The sequence below is a fragment of the Myripristis murdjan genome, chromosome 7 (genome assembly GCF_902150065.1).
Source record: "Myripristis murdjan chromosome 7, fMyrMur1.1, whole genome shotgun sequence".
In the NCBI taxonomy this organism is placed as follows: domain Eukaryota; kingdom Metazoa; phylum Chordata; class Actinopteri; order Holocentriformes; family Holocentridae; genus Myripristis; species Myripristis murdjan.
This window is the reverse complement of record NC_043986.1, coordinates 19,866,748-19,888,054: the sequence shown is the minus strand read 5'-3', so window position 1 is coordinate 19,888,054 and position 21,307 is coordinate 19,866,748. Positions and strand designations below refer to the sequence as shown.

The 21,307-nt window shown below is 43.3% G+C and overlaps 1 protein-coding gene across 1 annotated transcript in view; it reads left to right on the top strand.

Annotated features, from left to right (window-relative positions):
- LOC115362678 (cadherin-4-like) overlaps positions 1-21,307 on the top strand; it is a 241,293-nt gene that overhangs the window by 185,858 nt on the left and 34,128 nt on the right. The window contains exons 6-8 of the mRNA XM_030056714.1: positions 14,370-14,525; positions 18,841-18,985; positions 20,864-21,036. Coding sequence (XP_029912574.1) covers positions 14,370-14,525; positions 18,841-18,985; positions 20,864-21,036 — 474 coding nt within the window. The remainder of the gene's footprint in view (positions 1-14,369; positions 14,526-18,840; positions 18,986-20,863; positions 21,037-21,307) is intronic.

The following is a 21,307-nucleotide window of genomic DNA, read 5'->3' as shown; positions in this document are numbered from 1 at the left end:
AATAAGGAATGTGAAGAGGATTGCAATTTCAGCTAAACCGTTATGTTATTGGATAATATTTCTTTGGGAGAGAAATTGTACTCTTTTATGGCCGTCCTTGAGACAAAGTTGCCAAATACTCCAATTAAGTGGGACTGTGTCCCTCAGTAAACACGGGGCATTATATTGACAGGCATACCATCAAGAGAAACTGCAGCGGCAAGAGCTATAAGCCATATAAATGGGCACAAATGAGTATTTGTCTAAAACGCCATCACTTGTTAGGAAAAGAAACAGTGTTTTATTAGATACGTCCGTTTGTTGACATGTAATTTATAGGAGACATTTTCTACTGCAGCTACTTTCTCGTAGTTACTGCAGAAAATGAATGAAAAGAGCAGGAGCTTGCAATTCAAGCAGCGCACAAAATACAGGAAATCGTATCTGATGCAGTGCGTGTGTTGCGGCGCATCTGTGTATGTTTGTTGTGCACGCTGCAGCACCTGTGCTCCAGTTTCTGCTTCTCTCTCTGGAGCGCGTTCAGAAAAGTGTTTTCCGAACAGAATGAGAAAACTCCCCCCTGAGGTGTCTGCTTTCTCCTCTGCGTACGTTTACCAGTGATTAATGACTGCTCCGCTCCACTGACAGACACAGCAACAACAAAAACACCCGAAATAGAGAGAAAAAAGTCCAAGAAAAAGGGGAGGAACAAAGAGCAACATACTGTACAAGTAAGCTGGAGCTGATTGCATTGGAGAATTTGATGGAGACAAAGAGGGGCGGCTGTGATTGAGGAAAAAGAGAGGGAGAGGGAGCGAGCAAGGGAGGGAATGTAGGGGTAGACCAGGATTAGAGGCACGTCTGTGTTTGTGTTTGGGTCTGATAGACTTCCCGGAGAACTGGTGTTCATGGCCTCTTCCCTCGAGTCTAATGAAGCCTTCTGGCATCTGCTACCGCACCACCCAGCCAACACCAGCTCTGCATCGCTCCAGTCTGCCCCTTCATCCCTGTCCACTCCCTCCTGCTAACACGTACGCTCACACACACTCACACACTCGCTCACAATCATATATACACACAAACACACGTACGTCTGTGGGTGAACGCTTCCATGCCTGTGTACACCAACACACACACACACACACACGTACACACACACACAGACACTGGGAAAAAAAAAATCGCCTATCCTACAAAGGCAGCAAACAAAGGATCAGTATAGTGCGTGTGCCGCGTCGTTGCCTTTGTACACGCTCATTGTTTGGAGTTTTGTCTGGTTGCGTTTTTGCTTTATCCCCGAACAAAGGGAGAGAGAAACTAAGCCAAGTACAGGACTCCATCTTGTTTTTTGAACCTAGTCCACCAGAGAAACCGCAGGAGGGGAGAAACCCAGGGTTGGGAGTATTTAAGGATCACAGCCCGATCCAGAACTCGGTAACTAGGAAACCACATTGCTTCCCATATGGAATGCTTTATGAATGTTAAATTGCACAGAACTCATGGGCTAAATAACTTCAGGCTGTGAAAATACTGAATTGTGTGGTTACACTGAGTCTATCAAACAAATTGTACAGTGTATACTGTATATGTGCTCAAGCGTATTTGGTTAAGAATGATGTTTAGTCTTGTATTCGCTCTCTGCTGAGGCCCGTTTTTGGCAGGCATACAACTCCTGACACACACACATACTGACACACACTGTACACAAACACCATCAAGTTAGGGGAGTCGAGAGAGAAACAATAAACTCCTTTCAGATATGGCACAGCCTCCTTTAGAGAATGACAAGGGAGGAAAAGGGAGGGAGAAACCTCTGTCCATCTGGGGTAGGGCCCAAACAGTCATGTCAGCGTTTCATTTGCTCTTTGTTTTATTCAATAACACATCTTGGCTCGTTTGAAAACCTCTTTGTTTGATTTCATCTCCTGAAGAATTCACATGGGGTATTTTCTTTCCAAACCCCAGCTGTGTATTTTCATCCAGCGCAGTTCTGTTTGGAGACGTTTTAAATCATCTAGCTAAACACACATTTTGATATTTCTGGTTCATCTATTTTTTTTTTTTTTTTTCACAGTCAAATAAAGCATTTCATGCTTTAGTGATTGTTTCAGATATTGACTGCACCGTGCATGCACTGCTGGATCTAGCTTTGGCACATGCAAGTGTGATGAGGGGATAATGGTTTTCAGGCATAATGCACATTCACTCGTATGAAAAAAGACAGCCCTTGTGACAGCCAAAAATGGAGCTGAATCCTTTCAGTTAACTTTTAAAGCTCGCTGTATCCTGGCCCAATTCTGGTACATGTGACTTAAGATAGCAAAAGCATGAGGAGACTGACAAAGGAAGTAAGGTGAGAGTGCTTTACTTTGTAACTCATGCTAATGGAGTCAGTGTGACGGAGGAACATGCTCCTTCCCATCTGCTTTGACAGGTCGGACCATTAGTGAAACCTGGCAATTTGACCATCATCTGGATAGCGTGAGTTTCAGGTATTAAAGGTGGTGAGCACATGAAGGGAAATCAGTATCTCACGCAGGGAGGTGTGAAATGGTCATGATGCAGGAAGAGAATAACTTTTCAGGTCACATTCATTCAGCAGCTGCATTTCCTCATCGTAGTCCCACTGCTCCCTCCGAGCCAAACCGCCCCTCTTTGCACGGTAGCCTTGCCTCGACATATAATAAATACCTTATGAAGTTCATTTCCCCTCCTCTAATGAAATTAGCCAGATCAATGTAATTACATTTATCAGCCCAGGAAATGGAGTCTCTTACAATCTCCTGGTATTGACATGGAAACAAATTATTACTACATTGATTTAATTGTCAACAGCATTTGGACCATGTTTCCCCTTGTATTCAGGCAAGTGAGACTGAAATGTCATTTTCACTGTTAATATCCAATTATTACAAAGTTAGAGGTGAAAAAGTCCTCGTAAACAAGTTCATCCGACATGTGCAGAGTGTAGTTTTTTTTTTGTTTTGTTTTGTTTTTAAGTTTATAACCCTGACAAGGTTCATTTGTCTATGTTTCATTGTGAAGACTCCCTCCCACGGCCTCCTTGCGCACACCCAGGCCCAGAGCCACGGTTTTACGGGAAAAGCCACCCACTCCACGCACACACGCATATACACACAGACACACATACAATAGATAAACACACCAAGAGACACAGATAAACACACAAATGCTCACACAAATCCCCCCACGCATTCTTCTCTGATATGACACCAGGCAGCATTAGGCAAGCTCCCTTCGGGTTGGGGCAGCGTTAAATTAAACAGTAAATCATCTCACCAAAAGACACAAGAGTTACGTCTGGGTCAAGGGCAAGAGTTCTGGGCTCTTTAATAGGAGATGAGGAGGACTTTATGAGGGAGATAAATAACAGCTTAACAAACAGCTTCTGTCTTGTCCCCTGGAGGTTGGCCCCGGCGACCCAGTGGATCAGTAGGATGAAGGATAGCCAAGAATCTCTATTCCTCCTAAGACATGAAAAAATAATGCACAGTGAAATTGGAAGAAAGACATTCGGAAGGGGACTCGGGGAGGTGGGGAACACGGATGAAGTGGGGGCAGGAGCTATGTTTCTTGGTGCTGTGAGACAAGGACAGTCAAACGCAAAGGGCAGGTTGACAGACAGGTCGGGCAGATAGAGAGATGGACAGACAGGCAAGCAGACAAGTGGATAAGTAAAGAGGAAATCAGACGTACAAATGCAGACATACAAGCGAGGCGAGACGCAGACGGATAGAGAAAGAAAGACAGGCAGACGTGACGGCTGTCCTGTCAGGTAGTGCCATAAATCCACCTCTGCTCGGTAATGTTTGCATGTGCGCCAGAGGGACGGGCCTAACAAAAAGAAAATCTGATTCAACACAAAGCAACAGCATTTAGGGGAAATGGAAGAAAAGAGTAATTGCAAGGGAAAAAGTCCTTGGGCATGAGATTGAATTGAATTGGAGCATTTTTGGATGCAAGTCATGTGATGTAAAATTCTAATCTCGCTTAATGTGCTTGTATTTTTCCATTTTCCCCTCTTTGGCTCTTTCTTTCCTGGAGGTAAAATGTGAGGCAAATCGAAATTGAGGCCTGTACCAGAATAATCTGATCCTATTTACTTTGTCATTTACAATGAAAGGCCTCTGTCAGAATCTTTTCATGCAAGTATAATGGATACCGTCATGGGGTGAAAGTATTTTTGTCTGCTGCTAAACCCCACAGACACACACACACTCACACACACACACACACACAGGAGCACCGGCACATACAACACACACATATACACATAAAGTGAAAGAGGGAGCGGCAGATATCTAAGAAGATGTGGTACAAATAAGCATACATCATCACTGTGTGTGTGTGTGTGTGTGTGTGTGTGTGTGCATAATAAAAATCCTCATTGAGCAATGAAATGCTTTACAGCATCTTGAGATGAAACTGCTCCTAAGATAAACAGTTTAGTACTAGATAAAAAGTTGCCAATATTTTATAACTCATCCTTTAACTTTGTAGGATTCTCATTGCATCGTGCTTATGAGCATTTCTGGCGAGCACTCCCCGATGCTGCTTTACACGCTTTTATTTGCTCTTCATTTTCAGGAGAAAAGAACATTTCCTCCTAACGTCCTATAAAAGCTTTAACATCCCACATTGTTCATAAAACTAGAGGTGATGCATAGCTCCTTCTACAGCGCCTGGCACCGCAGCGTTGTGGTTCACCCGAGGCCATGCAAAATATTATTTTATATAAGCTGATTCCTGCGGCTTCGCTGTGTATTCAGTGTCGCTGCAGAAAGTGCTCAAGCGTCAAGCCGCAGGGGGTGCTGGTGCATGACCAGAATTGCAGCATGTCATTTCCTGATGACCCCCAAGGACTGGAAGAAGTTTGACAGAAACTGAACTCCACCGGTTCTCCAAGCTCTGATCTGTATCAATCAAGAGAAAACTGCCTGGCTGCTTTGTGGGGAAAAAAGCAAAAACAACAGAAAAAAACATGAGCCATCTGTAGATCATCTTTCAGATGCGCGCTCTTACACACAGGCGCGCATCCGTGAGACACACACAAACGCGCACGCTCATACCTTCTCACTCGTCCAAGGTTCATTTGTCAAGATGACAGCTGGACTGGCTGAGATGGAGTTTGCCAAGCAGCATCCCTCACTGGGTTGGTGGGAGCCAGCACCTCCTGGGAAGCATTCTGACACACACTGAAAGACTGTGGTCAGACTGTCTATGTGTGTGTGTGTGTGTCTCTCTGTTGCTGTACATATGAGCATGCAACTTTTCCCCAACACCCAGCAGCAGCATGGCAAGGTCCAGCCCCTCTTCAGCTTGCCTGTGCTTGGCATAGACAGCCTTGGCAGGAAGAGTCTCATTTTGTCGGGCTTCCAGTCAACATCAAACGTGCATACTGCCCCCGCCTCTCCCTACCCGCCCGTCCTCCTTCCCCTTTCCCCTCAAACATCTGGGTCCTTGGGCATCTGTTTACCTGATGAGCCCTCCGAGGTGCCTGTCCCTGTAGTCTGGAGGGAAGCCATACATACGCTCTGCCTTCCAAGTGCGTCTACTGGAAGCCGAGCAATGGTGTAAACTGGACGCTTCTCAAGACTAGACTGACAAAGACAATGCGAGACAAATTTGGTCCAGCAGCGGCGGAGCAAGGCAAAGCCACATGCCTGGTCAGTGGAGACAGCTCTATCCTCTTTCTAGATGCAGCCTCGCAATGAAGACATCTCCTGCCAGGTTAAATATCCAATCATTGTCCTCAAAAAGCACTGGCCACCTCCCTCTTGGCCACGCCGCTTCCGTTTCCAGCCAACAGGGCTCACACCCCATTACAGAGTTCTGCTGATGCAGTCAGTTCAGATCCACTTTCTTTTTTTCCCCCCCTGTCCTCTCTCACTCTCTTTCTAGGTTTTGCTTCCCTCTATTTTCCCTCCAGTCTGCATTTCTCCTCTTCACTGCTGCCTGATGGATTTAGAAAGTGAGGGGAAGAAAGGAGGGGAGGAAGCGGGAGAGGGGAGAGAGAGGGGGATGCAAGGTAGACAGTGTAGATGAATGTGTGTGTGTGTGTGTGTGAGAGAGAGAGAGTGAGAGAGAAAGAGAGAGGAAGAGGGAGGTGGGGGTAAATGGTTGAGAAAAGTGCAATAGCAGCACATTTTGCACCACTGTCTCTGTCGCTCTATCCCCTAAAAGTCTCCCACAGTCTTTACTCTAATTATCCAGATTGGGTTTCCTGGTGATGAGGTGGCGAGGGAGGAGAGGGAGAAAAGGGAATAACAGGGGGGCCCTTGATATTGTCCTTGTCAAAGCCTCTGGGAGCGACTGGAGAAGTCATTCATGCATTCATCACACTTCATGATTCAATCAATCCCCCTAATGAAAGAGAGTGAGAGAGAGCGAGAAGGCAGAGTGAGACGGTAGCCTTTACACTCTAACCCTGCGAAACGGAAGCTAAGGGGTGCGGCTCCTCTTTGTCTGCCCCTATAATGGCCGCCTTCTTTTCATCCTCCCTGCAAGGCAGAGGAGAGTGAGGGCGAACCGTTTCATTGTTACCTCCAGGGGGAAAAGCATCCCTAATTTGCCATAGGTCTGCACTATTAAGGGCCAGACTCCTTTCACACGGCAATACTTGGAAAAGTCATTCACTGCTTAACTCCCATTACACCGTGTTCTTTTCACTAATGTGGTGGAAGGTCTTTTAATAGTCTCACCTGTGTCACTTCTAGCAATCAGTCAAACTACAAAAAAGCACACATAGCGTATGCTCCCACTGTCTTTTCCTCTCTCCCTTTCTGTCACTCTTTCTCTTTGTCTGACACACACACACACACACACTCTCGTTTTCTGTCAGCCAGCCAGAGGCACGTTTCCACGCTCGCATGCATCCTGATCAGCTAATGAGCAAGATGTTTTTCCGCTTTGCGCTTTACGTTTAAGGTGGTAAGTGCATTTTTTGAAAATCCCAACTTCAGACTCGGATGCTCAACATCAATCCTGGCCTGCCTTTTGAAGAGATACAACACTCAACATCAAAGTCGAACAAAAGTCAGAGTTTTAAAAAGGCCATGGGAAAGCTCTTAATGCGGAAGCTTTGCTGACTCAAAGCAAAACACACAATGTGTCTTTTTATCTTTGCATCGGAGAGATGGTATCCGTGGTATGTATCAGCGTTGCACTGCCACCTCAACACCTTTCTCTTGTAGGTGCTTTTTTACTTCAGAGCTAACCAGCTAGTTTGTGACCTGTTGGCCAATACCTGTATTTCTGTCTGCCTGTTAGGCTTTACTGTAGCGGTGAAGGAACATATCTCTCTGTTTGTTCCCTTCGGTCTTTGTGTTTGGAATAGCTCTGCCTGTTTGCTTGGCTTTAGAGCTGTGGTCGGCCTTGCTTTCCTCCCTGGCTTTCACATCTTTAGGAGTTTGCTGTGACTTTGCTGTCTGCTGCAAGTGGCAGACTGTTAGGCTACTGCTCACTGAACCAGTCATTCTCTGAAACACCAGCACACCACAGCGCACCTAATTGGCACAGTCATGACAGGCTTGTGTGTATGTGTGTGTCTGTGTGTGTGCCTATATGTTTGTGTCTGTGTTTGTGTGTGTGTGTGTGTGTGCGAGGCATGCTTAAGCCAACTACTGATACTTTATGCTTTGAAGATTTTCTGGCAGTATCAACTGAAAACACTGAACCTAATTCGATTTCTCTCCCCATTCATGAATGTGTTTTTTTTTTGTTTTTTTTTCTCGATAACTTTCATAAGCCCATGTGTAGCTCTGTCTCCAGGATGCTTTTATACAGTACATCTCTTGTGGTGTGTTATTTTCTTCAAATTTATTGGTGTGCCATTAGTTTCTGAGGGCTTGAAGCGGAAATAAGAAAATTTTCATTTGCTCTTGTGAAAGAGCGAAAACTGTAGATGTCTTTTCCATTTTTGAAATAAGCTTCACAGAGAGAGGTTTCCAATAGTTTGAAGTTGTCTGGAAGATATTATGTACAAAGCTGCATGAAGTCAAGTCAAAAGAACGTCTTTCTTTTAATGTGTTTGAAACTGAATGCAAAGTGAGTCAGTTTAACATAAATGACTGTGCCACAATTGTGTTTTTATAGAGGAGTGTTAATGTGGTTTATGCTTCCACCATCCTCTGGTTTGAATGATAACATGTGGCCAATTTGTTTCCATGCTGTGACCACTGCCAGCCACATCTGATACGTATGCTCTCAAATATCCCCTCCTCTGCTTCAGGCGAGTAAAACAGAGAGAAAAATCTGGAAGTAGTCATGAACATGATGGCTGTTCTCTATTACCAAATCAAGGCATTATTTGAAAATCCGTCCAAAGCAGAATGACAGTAAGAAGATCTGATGGTAATCCAGTGCACGATTTCAGGGTGGTATTTGTGTTTGCTTTAGTCAGTGTGAGTGTGAATCAGGTTTGCCAGATGTAGCGCAGTAGGAGACAGCTTAACTGGGGTCATGAACCCAGGTATCAGTCGGATCCTCACTTCCTCAGACAGCAGGGAATGTGCAGCCCCTTAGGCCCAGTGAAAAGTTAACACATGCATAACGCTTTGCTGCTCTGAAAACACTGAACTCCTCCCTCTCCCATCCTATAAAGTCCTTTTCCTGCATGCGGTGGAACAGAAAGAGAAAGTGCACATTGTTTCGTGACGTTGTTAGGGTGTATCTTCACACACACATTTTATGTTTTTACACCACTGCATACGTCCCGTCCCAATGCATGCACTAAGCTTCTCCATGTTCGTTCCCTTTGTTTACATCTTGCGCCTTCTCTCCTAATCTGCCATGGTGACAGTTGCGTGGGCAGAGGGAAAGCTTGAATGCTGAGGGAAACAAATGCAACGGCAATATGCTCTTGTACGCTCTGGTATCACATGAAGCAGAGAGGCCCAGGACTGCCTGAGTTTAAACTTCAAACACCAACACAACAGAACCAGCCGAGGCTAGCCAAACAAACTCATGTAAGGCCACCAAAAGGGCACTAAAACAAACTTTTGAAGAGAGGGAAACTGCTAACTCATGTGGTGCAACACAAGATTATAACTTACTGCGGATGCATCGGAGCTGTATGGCTATAAGTGGATTCTGTTGCTATACATACAGCTCCCAGCAGCAACAAAGGGCTAAGTTCAAGTTAACGCCCCAAATTAATTAAAATCTGCATGCTGCTTAAGTTATTTAGAAACGATTGGAAGTTAATTCATAGTCTATCTTGGCTAATGTTAATATTAGCTAATCCTATGTGAGCTGAGTTAATCCTAATTAGCTGTGTTGTTGTAAACAAAGTCATTGAAAAATGTTCTGGCAAAGCCACCAGAAACCTACCAGGTGAGACACAGCTTTTTTTTTTTTTTTTTTTTTTTTTTGTATCATGATCAAAAGCCACAAGATTATTTTTACAATAATTTTATTAATTTTATGGTGAAAACAGAGCATGTTTCCATTTACCGTGCATCAGCTGTCCTGACTTTAACAAACTCTTCTGTCAGTTTAAAGTTTATAGCCGTTGCCTTAGCAACAGGAACCAGGACTAATGTTGTTCACGTCAACACTAATGCTAATGCCATCTTCGGTCATTTTTATAATGTTGATAAGAAGTGTTCCTTGAATAAGAGAGTAACTTTGCGTGCATGTTGACCATAAACACTATTTGAGATTTTTTTGTTTGTTCGTTTGTTTGTTTGTTTGTTTTGTAACATAACATATAGCATATAACATGGATATGGAAATTGCCTTCTTTTTATGTTGATTATTTAGGATTGAGAGAACATGGAGCTGTTTGGGGTTTTTTAAAAAATTTGGGATTTGATTTATTTATTTTTTTATTTTTTTCAATTTGAAAGAAATACATTTAGAGCACATATATAAGGCCTGGGGAATTAAGATCTTCTCCTATCAGCACCCAGTGTACATCAATACAAAACTGATTCTAATGTGGATTCAGTGGACCGCAATACATAAAATCTAAAGAGATTATTAAAATACGTAATTTATGCACATCAGGATATGTGAATATTCAAGCAGCTGCATGATGACCTTGCACATCAGTTGAACACTTTGTTTAATCTCAGTATGCATGAATGTTTAAGAGGAGTGTTAATTCCTCGCTCCCCCCTGCTGGCAGTAGTGTTAGAACAGCACTCATCGGCGTTCTTCATTCCCTTCTCTTCATCTCCTCTGCCCTGTTTTCCCTGAAGACCTGGTGGCGTGATAATTTCTCATTTGATTCAGTTTTGCCTGGCAGAAGGGAGCTAAGCTCACTGATAAGATCTCTTTAAGACCCAGACAAGTTGTCAGTAACGAAGGGAATTGCTTTGATCTGTCGACAAATAGGTCATTTAGACAGTGTCTGGTTTCTGATGCAGGATGATACAGTCATGACTCTCTCCCTCTGTCTCCCTCTCTCTCTCTCTCTCTCTCTCTCTGGCTATCATGATAATGGAAGGAGAAACATAGTAAGCGAAAAACAGTGACGGAAAGGAAAAGCAGAGAAAAGTATTTTTGATTATTATTGGCATTCTTACAAATGATTTCCTTCGCCATTTATTACCCAATGGAGAGATGCATAAATGTGTGTGTGTGTGTGTGTATGTAGTGAATGACAGAGATAGAGCAAGAGAGCTTCCCACTTTTCATTAAAAGAACTAAAAAAAAGTGCTTATGCTGTTATGTGAATCTCTCTGTGTTCCTCTCAAGCTGAGCTCCTTTCACATTCACACCCTCCCCTTCTAAAGCTAGAATGGCAGAGTGACAGCGAGAGCAGCTCACAATTTAAATGACATCCTGCCTGTCACAATATTCTGTGATAAAGGGAGGAGACTGATAAAATGCAGCGACAGTTAGCTGATTCATTCCTTTGACATCCTTTATTGGATTCCTTAATGCACAAATGCATGTGTATGCGTGTGATTTATTACAAACATTATTAATCATTAGGGCACATCATGGCAGCAGCAGTTTGTCATCACTTCGCTCCACATGAACGCCAAACTGTCCAAACAAGCCTTGTGTTGAGAATTGGAGGGTGCAACAATGTTCGAGCCTGAGCTTTATTCAGAATCGTTGGTTGGCATAAACAAAATCTTCGGGCACTGAAGCAAGCGCAACTGTGCACGCTTGAGCGCACACACCGTGTATGCACACACATGCAGCCACGTGCAAATATTTGGTGGAATCAGAAGAGTGTGATGTTTCTGGCGCTGTCCCTTAACGGTTTTTCAGCGCGACTACGTGAACGTTGTGGGAGGGAGAGTTAATTGGTTGGAATGACTGTGGAAACATGCAGCTGAATCTCTTCCCCCCAAGCAGGAGGACTTGGAAACGGGTGGGAAATCAGGGGGGCGGGGAAAACCCAAATGGAATTATGGAGAGCTATCACTTCCTAACTGGTGAGGATTTATACGCCACTGCCAAGGCCAACGGATTGAAGTAATTTCATTTTTCATGCATGGCTTCTGTCCCCACAGAAACCTGAAGCAGAGAGAGAGAGAGAGAGAGAGAGAGAGAGAGAGAGAGAGAGAGAGAGAGAGAGAGAGAGATGTGAGTACAGCAGAAGAGACGAGACGCGAAGAAAGGGGAGGAGTGGAGATGAGAGAGCAAAGGAGTTGGAAAGGAGAACAGAGGAGAGAAGGAGAGAAGTATGAGAGGGGAGAGAGAGCGAGAGAAAAGGGAGATGAACGAGAGGGGGAGACAGTTTGGCAGCGGAGTGTGTAATCATTTCTTGTATGTTCTATTGCAGTGGGAAGAGGTAGATGGAGTCAACGCGCTGTGCTCCCTTTGCTTTGCCTATAGAGGAGGGTAATGGTGGTACACTGAGGGTTCAGCCGAGCTGCTAGCTGGATATTTGTTAGTTTGTTGTTGTTTAATGGGTAGGGGGGTTCTTTGAAGTAATAGCAGTCGATGCCTGCAGCTCGTTAATTACCATAACTGTCAGCAATAATTCACCGAGATACGAGCACAGCGCTCTGACATTCTCCTCCCCAAATTCCCCAAAGAAAACACAAATACAGACACACACAAATAGCATTAGTAGGATGTTGTGACAGCTCTTCCTGCATTCCTACAGAGAAGGTGTCTCTATCTGATCACATGAGATCTGACTTCCCTCAGATAGATCCGATCTGACCAGGTCTATCTGAGGGAGCGATGACGACGATGGCATGGCGATGATGATGGTGATGATGAGGATGTTTATGACGATGACGAGGTGGGAAGGAAGAGGAGGAGGAAGGTGATGACGATAATGGCAGTGCTGGTGATGGTGACAGGTTGTTATTCTGCTCCTAGGAGCAGCTGAGATGACACCTGTCTAATACTGTATGTCCTTCCCTTGTCCTTGTTAGTTGCTCCAGCTATTTTCTCAGCAGGGCAGAATTCCCGGCGTGTCAAAAGCACGGCTAAATTGGTTCCTTGAGTGGTGAAAGATGGAGACAACTTTGGACAGAGTCTTACTCTTAAGGTGCACTCATGGCTTTCTCCTGAAATAGTCATTGATTAGAAGAAAAGGTTGGCCAGTTGTGTGCACGCGCATCTGTGTGTGTCTATGGGTGTGGGTGTGAGTTCGGGTATATGTGCTTCAATACTGGTATAAGCGTGTGATGGTGTCATTTTGATGAAGTGGCTGATCTTCACAGGTTGTCATGTAGTTAATGGAAGGAGGTAGGAAGCTTGGAGGTTTAGACCCTATTTGTGCACTAAATTGAAAAACTCCACCAAATGAGTCCCAATTACCCAGCACTTCAGTACAAATCACAGGCCTAGCAGTGCACTTAGTGCACCTATTAGCTCTCTATCTGGCAAGGAAAGCCGAATGAAGATACAGGCCGTCTACCAAAAATGCATTCTTGTTCCCATCTCACACCGTTATTAAATAAGGCTCACAGTGCACATGAGTATGTTTGTGTGTGTGTATATGTGTTATGCGTGTGTATGCATGAGCACATCTTTGTGTGTTTCCTAGTATTTGACGTAACACTCTCAGACTATTATTTCCTCTGGCTTATCTTTGCTTTCTCAGGAATTGTTTATTCTTATGTTGCCTGCTGTCTCTCCCCTAATTACACCGCAATTACAACTTCACATTTTCATTTTCCTATTAAATTGTCAATTTTGTTTACAACACGCTGGTGTTCTCAGCACAGCTCCGGCAACTCTTTATAAAACACTACCTAACTGTCAAAGACACAGTAAATATACTGTATGTTGATTTCATTTCTCCTCCTCTGAAATATTGAATTGAATTTCTCCCTTGAAGCGGGCCAATTCTGCCACACAGAATGCATAGCACACCATGCGGCACAGCTAATGAAATCTTCGAGCATGCAGTAGCTAGGAATGCCAAACTGTGATTAATGTGTGTGAACGTGTGTGTGTGTGAGGGTGGCTGTGCATGTTTTTCGATGAATAATGTACAGTATCAGATTGGAGAGATGATAGCACGAATATAAAATTATTGAACTCCGGGGCTGTATATCATGAACTAGTCCTGGAATAATAAACACCTCACAGTACATATTGCACCAATGTTGGCTGCAGAGACTGTGCACTTAAGATGGTATTTATGTTTCTGTCTACAAGAGAAAAACAGAGGCGTAGCCGCTATTATCCATTGTATGTCATTAAGAGACTATAACAAGACATGTGCCTCCTCTAGAAGACAGTTATTGAACAGAGATTACAGTAACGCATTGGTGTAATCCCACTACTTTTCCCTGTAATGTAGTGAAGTAATGCACTTTTGTCCAACTTCAGCAATTACTATGAAATTACTAATGTAACAGCTGCATCATTACTTGTGTGTTTTCGCACTTGTCGTTACATGGTTTTGGCGTAGCCGCTGTTTTCATTAAAAACGTGAAATGAAAGATTTAGTGTCGTTATTTAGAATTCTTCTGCTGGTAATGTGGGACTAAATCTACAGTATTTATTAACCCAGTGAGCATTTTGCACAAGGTGTGCACTGCAGAAAAATATCCATCTTAGGAGGTCATTTTAGCTCAAGTTCAGCATTGATTTTTTTGTTACTTTCAAGTGAAAAATCTGCCAGTGGGATGAGGTAATCATTACACTGACAGATTCCACATATTTAAATTTCTGAAAGAAGTGAAACTGCACTGGAACAAGTTGGATTATCTCATCCCACTGACAGATTTTTTATTTGTTAAAACTATGAGTCTAAATCACCTGTTGGTTGGAGCGTTTTTGCAGTGTGATGTAACAAATTACTTTTCGCGGGAAGTTGTAAGTAAAAGAAATTATTTTTAAGAAAAGTAACAAGTAATATGTCATTTATTACATTTTTTTTAGTAATGATCCCAACACTGTTTATGAAACCCTCAGGAATTGTTCTGTTTTTTGTGCTGCAGATTCGTTCAGATCAGGATCGGGACATCTCGATTCGCTACAGTATCACTGGGGTGGGAGCAGACCAGCCACCCAACGAAGTGTTCAGTATCGACCCCGTGGCTGGAAAGATGTTTGTTACCAAACCTCTGGACCGAGAGCAACGCTCTTCCTACCATGTAAGTCTCTCTCTCTCTCAACCATACACACATACACACTTTTGCTCCATCTTTCTCTTACTTTCTCCACTTTTATCTCTCGCTGGGTGCTCACTTGTTCGCTCTGTAGCTCTTTCTCGTACGCACACAAACACCCAGCCACCTAACAACTATCAGTTTTGAGAACAATGCAAGCTTTTGTGTTTATCCAAGGCTTTGATGTCATGCTGAACAATGCTGTGTTTATGTGTTCCTTTCTGTGTTTATGTCTTTTTTTTCTATATGTGCACCTGCATGTCTAAATCCTTCTATTTATATGTGCGCCCACTTTAAGTTACAGAACTGGCAGGCCCGGCCTCTTCGTGGTGACTGAGTAGATTTACACCCAGAGAGAGGGGCCAGTCAGTGAGGTGATTTGTTGGCACAGAGTAAGCTTTGTTAGGTCTGTTTAAGTTAGAGTGTAACTCCATCTTGGCTGTGGAAGAAGAATAGTCTCCTTTGAATGTTGAACACAAGGAGCAGGGGGGAACCATACCAACTGGACAAGGTAGATGTTTCTGTGAACAGAGGGAGAAAGGAGTTGCGAGTTTGCACACAGAGCACAACAGGGCATCTCAGTAAGAATCCAAGCAGTGAGCAGATTGTGTTCTGTGAAACATGGCTCGCTAACCCGTCCTCGGTCCAAAGATTGTGAGGACCTGGAAGATCTGAATAGTTAGCAACACTATCCAAGCAAACACAAAAGTTCCAACTTGACTTTGTGCAGTTTCTTTTGTTTACCTCATATTTCATGCAAGGACAGAACAAAGTTTCGGTCCAGTTCTCCTTATTTCAAAACAATGAGCTTTCAAAATTCAAAACCAGCCATGCAACAAGATGCATTCTTATGAGAAAAAACCTTGGAGCTTCACTGTTCTGGGTCTACTGTTATCTCTATCTGGATGCTGCTTCTGTGCCAAATGCTGAGCCCTGCCTGGTACGGTCTGTTTTCTCCCCCTGCCTTTCAAGATAATAACTTTAATGTGGACCCAGAATTACATTTTGCCTTCTTTAAACATGGCAGTAATCTCTGACTCCTGCTGTTATTGAATTAGGGTGTGGGTGCATGCGGGGTGGGGGGTAGGAGTGGGTAGAGATAAGGGGCCTGGCTCCTAGCCTGTTACAGCCAAGTGCGATGTGATGGCAGCACACGGATATTGGGTGCAGGACAGATCAGACAATGCAGCGGAAAAAGTAAAGTCAAATTAACCTTAGGGAGACCTGAGAATACAATTTTGGTGGAGGTGCAGAGCGGAGAAAAGAGCGGACGGGAGAGAAGAGAGGACGGAGGCAGAAGAAGTGGAGAGGATCTTCACCTGTCCCAGGGGGAGAAACTGGTGGAAAGCGCTCCTTATTCTATTTCCTGCCACAAGGAGACAACACCACTGGCTAGAGGCTATTTCAGTAATCTGGCTGTCATGGCCATGCAGTGCCCAGGTAGCAGTCCTCTCATCAGACACTCCGAGAAAGAAAGAGTCCCCTTACCTTCATTCTCCAGGCTTGACAAAATAAAAATAAAAAATCTGTTCATGTTCCAACCTTTTGTCCTCCTTCCTGCCTGTCTCTCTTTTTCTATCATATTTTCACTTTTTCTGCTGGCCAGTTTCCTCTCCTCTTCCCCTTCCAATTTTGTCACATTTCCTCTGTTCATCCCATAGTGTTCATTTTGACAGATACCCCTAGAATCAAATAGGGCAGAGGGTTCTTCATCTGTACCATATAGGTTTTTTTTTTTTTTTTTAGGCTGCTTTCTGATTTTGATCTCTGACATTTTAACCAAATAAATATTCACCAGCCTATGTTGTTAGCAACAGGATGTAGATAGTGTCTTGAATTTCAGGGGCTCCTCCTTCATGTGATATAAACTAAACATCCCCAGTGCTTGCAGCTGACAGAAATACCACTGAATAAGTCATGTTCAGGGATACAAAGATCCTGGGTAAGGTGAAATAAATCAAAACAGCTCCAGAGAGAACAGAGCAGTTGATTTTGTTATGCCACTTTGGTCTTTGGTTAGTGTGACCTTTACTTGCGGTCTGAAAAAAAAACAAACCACAAATGTTTATTTAAATTTCACATTTCTCTGATAATCCAGTTATTTTGTCTGATTTCTTTCCTGCTGCCTCATTTTGATTCATTTGATTCATTTTTTTCTTTCAGACTTCATTAGAGGGAAGTAGCTGCTGGACATGTTCTACACCATGTATTGATTTCAGTATTAATTCCATGTCAAAACTTTGTGTGAAATCCTAGATGGCGATCCCATTGATCTGTGCACAGCTGAGCTGAATTTGAGATCGACTTGACTATGTTAGTGGAGTCAGAGAGAGGTTAAGAGATTTTAGGACTGCCTTTCAAACAAACCAGACAGAGTGTTGGCCTTGGATGCAAGACAGTGATCCTGAAACAAACACCTTGATTTTAAAGGAGAGCCAGCTTACCATAAAATGAGATGTTTCTTGTTTTGGTTTCTGCCAAGATAAAAAGTACTGGAGGCTATGTGTAACAGAGATAAGGATTCTGCGGCAGCTGCATGGCTGCAAAGGCAGTTTCTTTGAAACAATATCTTTGAAGTGCACTTATGACACTAGTTTATATTGCTTTTGGAATCTTTGCTGTTGGTTTTGGGAAACTTTTCTGAAGCTTTTATGCTGTATAATGAAACAGCATACATGAGTTTCCCCCTCACTCGTATTGCTGGTCTGTCTATCTTCCTCAATCTGAACTGGAGATCTGGGAGTTTGAAGGTTCTGCATGTATCTTAGCTGTTTGTAGCACCACACTCTTCTGGACGGAGATCTCATCTGTTGTTCCTGGAATCTATTGGAGCCATATCTTCCAGCTAGTCCTGCTAACACGACCACTTATCTTCACGTTTGTCTTTTGTCTTCACTTTCCACCCTTCATCTTCTCCGGTTTCTCTTTCTGTCCCTGGAAATGCTGCAGCTTCTCATGTTCCCTCCTCTTGATGTTGCTGGGAATTGCTAATCGCACGGTGTCTGATTGGTTGGCCAATACTCATTTATCAGTCTGGACCTGGAAATCCCACTGGATTATAGCTCCATCATTCTCAACCACCCCTGCTGGTGTTTCCCCTCTTTCTCACAATGACCTCTCTGTGAGGCCGTTGAGGTAACCAACTCTGCCTCCATTCATTGTCTGTCACAAGTCAGCAATGCACTGACTAGTGCATGCTGGGATAGCTTGCAGTGCAAACCAAGTGCACCACATGAGTTGGAGTTCAGTTATTATTTTGCAAATGCAGTTGGTGTCCATAAGAACCGATCCCTTTAGCCAAAGAACACAATTTTGATTGTGCAATGCCCCCAAAAGCTTTCACTCACTCTCTCATTACCATTAAGTATTGTCTGAACATGTCATCTGAGGACAAATTGATTCCAGCCCCATTGGGGTTTTGCTGAATTGTATGACCCCTCTCTCTCCCTTCCTATTGGGACAAGCACTGCCTGGAAGGAGGCAGATATTGTCGGTGCCTCCAGTGAGTTGGCACAGGCCACTGAGGTGGATTTACCAGCCTTTAGCCCAGTAGTTTTTCCTCAGTCAAGTTAGATGAACTTATTTTCCAACTTCTGGAGAATGTCCACTGAGGGAAAAGTCACAGTCAGAGCAATACTCTTTAATACCTTGAATTGGAATGTGTAGAAAATTTGCAGAGGATTGGTGTAAGATGAGTAGCCAGAATTTATGAGCACACAGCTGCCAGAAAGAGTAGACCTTTTGCTTTCATACAAAGCAGCAAATGCAACACAACCAATTAGTTGAATAATGTTTTTCTGCCTAATTACGTTCCCTCATGAAGCATCATGAAACTAGTTCCACCTGTCATTTGTTCCTGTCAAAATGGCAGAGAAGTTACATTTTTCAATTTTACTTATCATTTTTTGTGTCCTTCATTGTCTGTTCCAGTGAATTAAGTCAGTTAGAAAAAAAACTAAGTAAAGGATAAGGGCATTGGTCATGTGCAGTAAGTTCAGATTCTAAATATGATGATGAAAAAAAAACAGCAAACACACTGGATGCAAATATAATGTATCGCTGGAATAAATGTATGTTTGAATAATGAAAAGACAAGACAAACCTAATGCTGGATGCATATTCCATTTATAAAAATAGCTCTATTCAGAGATTTGGCTGCCAATATAAACATGAAAACAACAGTATGTTCTAATACAAAAAACTCAGCATGAAATAAATTATTATTAAATGATTGATCATGTTCTGTATTCTTTATGAGACTGATGTAACCTGACTTTCTTTCTGTCTCTGTGTCTCCCAGCTGCGAGCCCACGCTGTGGACATGAATGGGAACCAGGTTGAGAACCCCATCGACCTGTACATCTACGTCATCGACATGAACGACAACAGGCCTGAATTCAAAAACCAGGTCTACAATGGCTCTGTGGATGAAGGCTCCAAGCCAGGTATTCATATCCGGATGCATGGACAGATGGACAGACAAGTGGCTGAGTGCAGCAGCAAAATGTGAAGACTGAAGCTCGAGCATAATGAGCAATTACAGTTTAATAACGTTAAAAAAAAAAAAAGCAAACGGAATGGCTGAATGTGTGTAGGTAAACAAGACTAGAGGGACTGGTAAATCATAAAACAGTGGTGTTGTTAATAGTGTGACCAAACCAGTGAGTCTCTGATTCAACTGAAAATTTTCCATTCGACTTGATTTACTGCAGCAGACAGATGGAAGATCTGTCTCCCACAGTGGCTTTTCATTTAGCTGACTGTAGTAGTGGCCATAAAGCAAAGAGGGTGCTCAGGCTGGAGAGGAGATTGAGGATTAAATGTACCACGCTGTAGCACCACTGGGTCATTTTATGTCTATCCTCAGAGCGGAAGAATTGGGGAGATGAGCTCTCTGTGTGTGTTTGTGTGTTTTGTGTATGTGTACCAGAGCCTGATAAGCCACACTTTCTTGCACCAGAAGTGATCTAAAGGGGTGTCCAGGTTCTTTCTTTCTTTCTTGTTTGTCTTTCTCACTCTTTCTCTCTCTAACTTGAAGTTAGTCTGTCGTGCTGCTCTCCCCTGCCTCTCAGCTTTCCCTCCCTCACACAGCAGCACGTCTCTGTGGCATGCATGACATTCAGCTGAACAATAATCATAAAAAAAAAAAGAGTTTTAGAATTTAGAGCTCCAGCGGTTTCAATGGAAGGCCAATTACAGACTTGAATTAGTTTGCAAATTAAAGAGTCATTATGGGGACCTAATCCTGTCAGGCACAGCTTAGGACGCCCGTACAAAGGGTCCACATTAAACCCCCTAAGAGTGCAGCTTAATGAAATTACCCCGGCGATGTGTGACACGTTGTGATTCTTCATCTCTGTCTCTCTATCCTTCCATCTCTCGAAAAAGCGATGGGTAGAGGATTCGCTCCACTTGGAATCAAACCAAATATGGAGTCTGTCCCTTTTTTTCCCCTCACTCACTCTGTTCCCGCTGTCTTTTTTTCCCCTCTCACTGAGAGGCCTTTAGAGTACTCCCTCTGGCCGAGTCATTGACAAATGTTGCTTTGAAATGTAATGAAGTTTGAAATGGGAGCTGCGGTTACAATTATCCTCGGACAGAGGCTGTCACTGGCATGATATCACTATCTCTGGCAATTAGAATGGTCTACAAGCCATTGGGTAGAGACGAGAGAGAGAGAAAGAGAGACAGAGAGAGAGAGAGGGAGAGAGAGGGAGAGAGAGAGAGAGAAAGAGACAGAGAGACAGAGACAGAGAGACAGAGAGAATGGGTGACAGGCAGTGATCCAGCAGAGTTATATGAGGGCATAAAAACAGAGCAGCAAACGAGGTGTATTCATAAGGTAGACAGTACTTCTATGGAGAGATACACACACGCCAACACACACACAAACATGTGCACATGTGCACACACACATTATATATACAGTATAACAGTATATCACTCCTGTTGCATGGCTTGTTCCTTGATAGGACTCGCTATAATGTGTAATATACAGTTACTGTCTGTCAATTAGATTAACCTGAAAATGTGCTTAAACTGTTTTCTGTAAATAAAAAGGTGGGTAAAGCTACTATAAACTTTATTATATAACATTGTATTTAACGCTCAAAGGCTAGCTTTAATCATATCTGAGATGTTTTTGTTGTTTTTGGTTTTTTTTGTTGTTGTTGTTTATTTCATATTGGTAGTTGTGATGCCTTGGTTGTTATGATGATCATTCACTGGATGTCATAGTTTTCCCACCTTTGTATTTGTCACTGCATCACTGTGTATGTCTTTGTGTAAACACACACGTTGACTGGCGCGCTCTTCCTCCTCAGGCACGTACGTGATGCACGTCTCAGCGTTTGATGCCGATGACAACACCACAGCTAACGGCATGGTGCGCTACCGAATCCTGTCCCAGACCCCGCACAGCCCCATCCCCAACATGTTCACCATCAACAGTGAGACTGGAGACATTGTGACTGTGGCAGCGGGCCTTGACCGCGAGGTTAGTCTCTCCTCTTCCAGTGTATTCCCAAACATGGAACATTTGTTGGAAATCTTAGAGAATGGCGAAACAGTGCCAAATGAAACAAAATCATGAATGTGAAGAGGACTTTTATATTGCAAATGGCTAAGCAAACTTCTTTCGGTCATTCAGTGTACTGTTGACTCTTTAGCACAGTGCACACTCTGAATGAATGATTCCCACAGGATGGACCTTAAATATTTGCTTCTGGAGTGTGGTTCCCAAGAGCATTGTTTACCCTTTAGATATA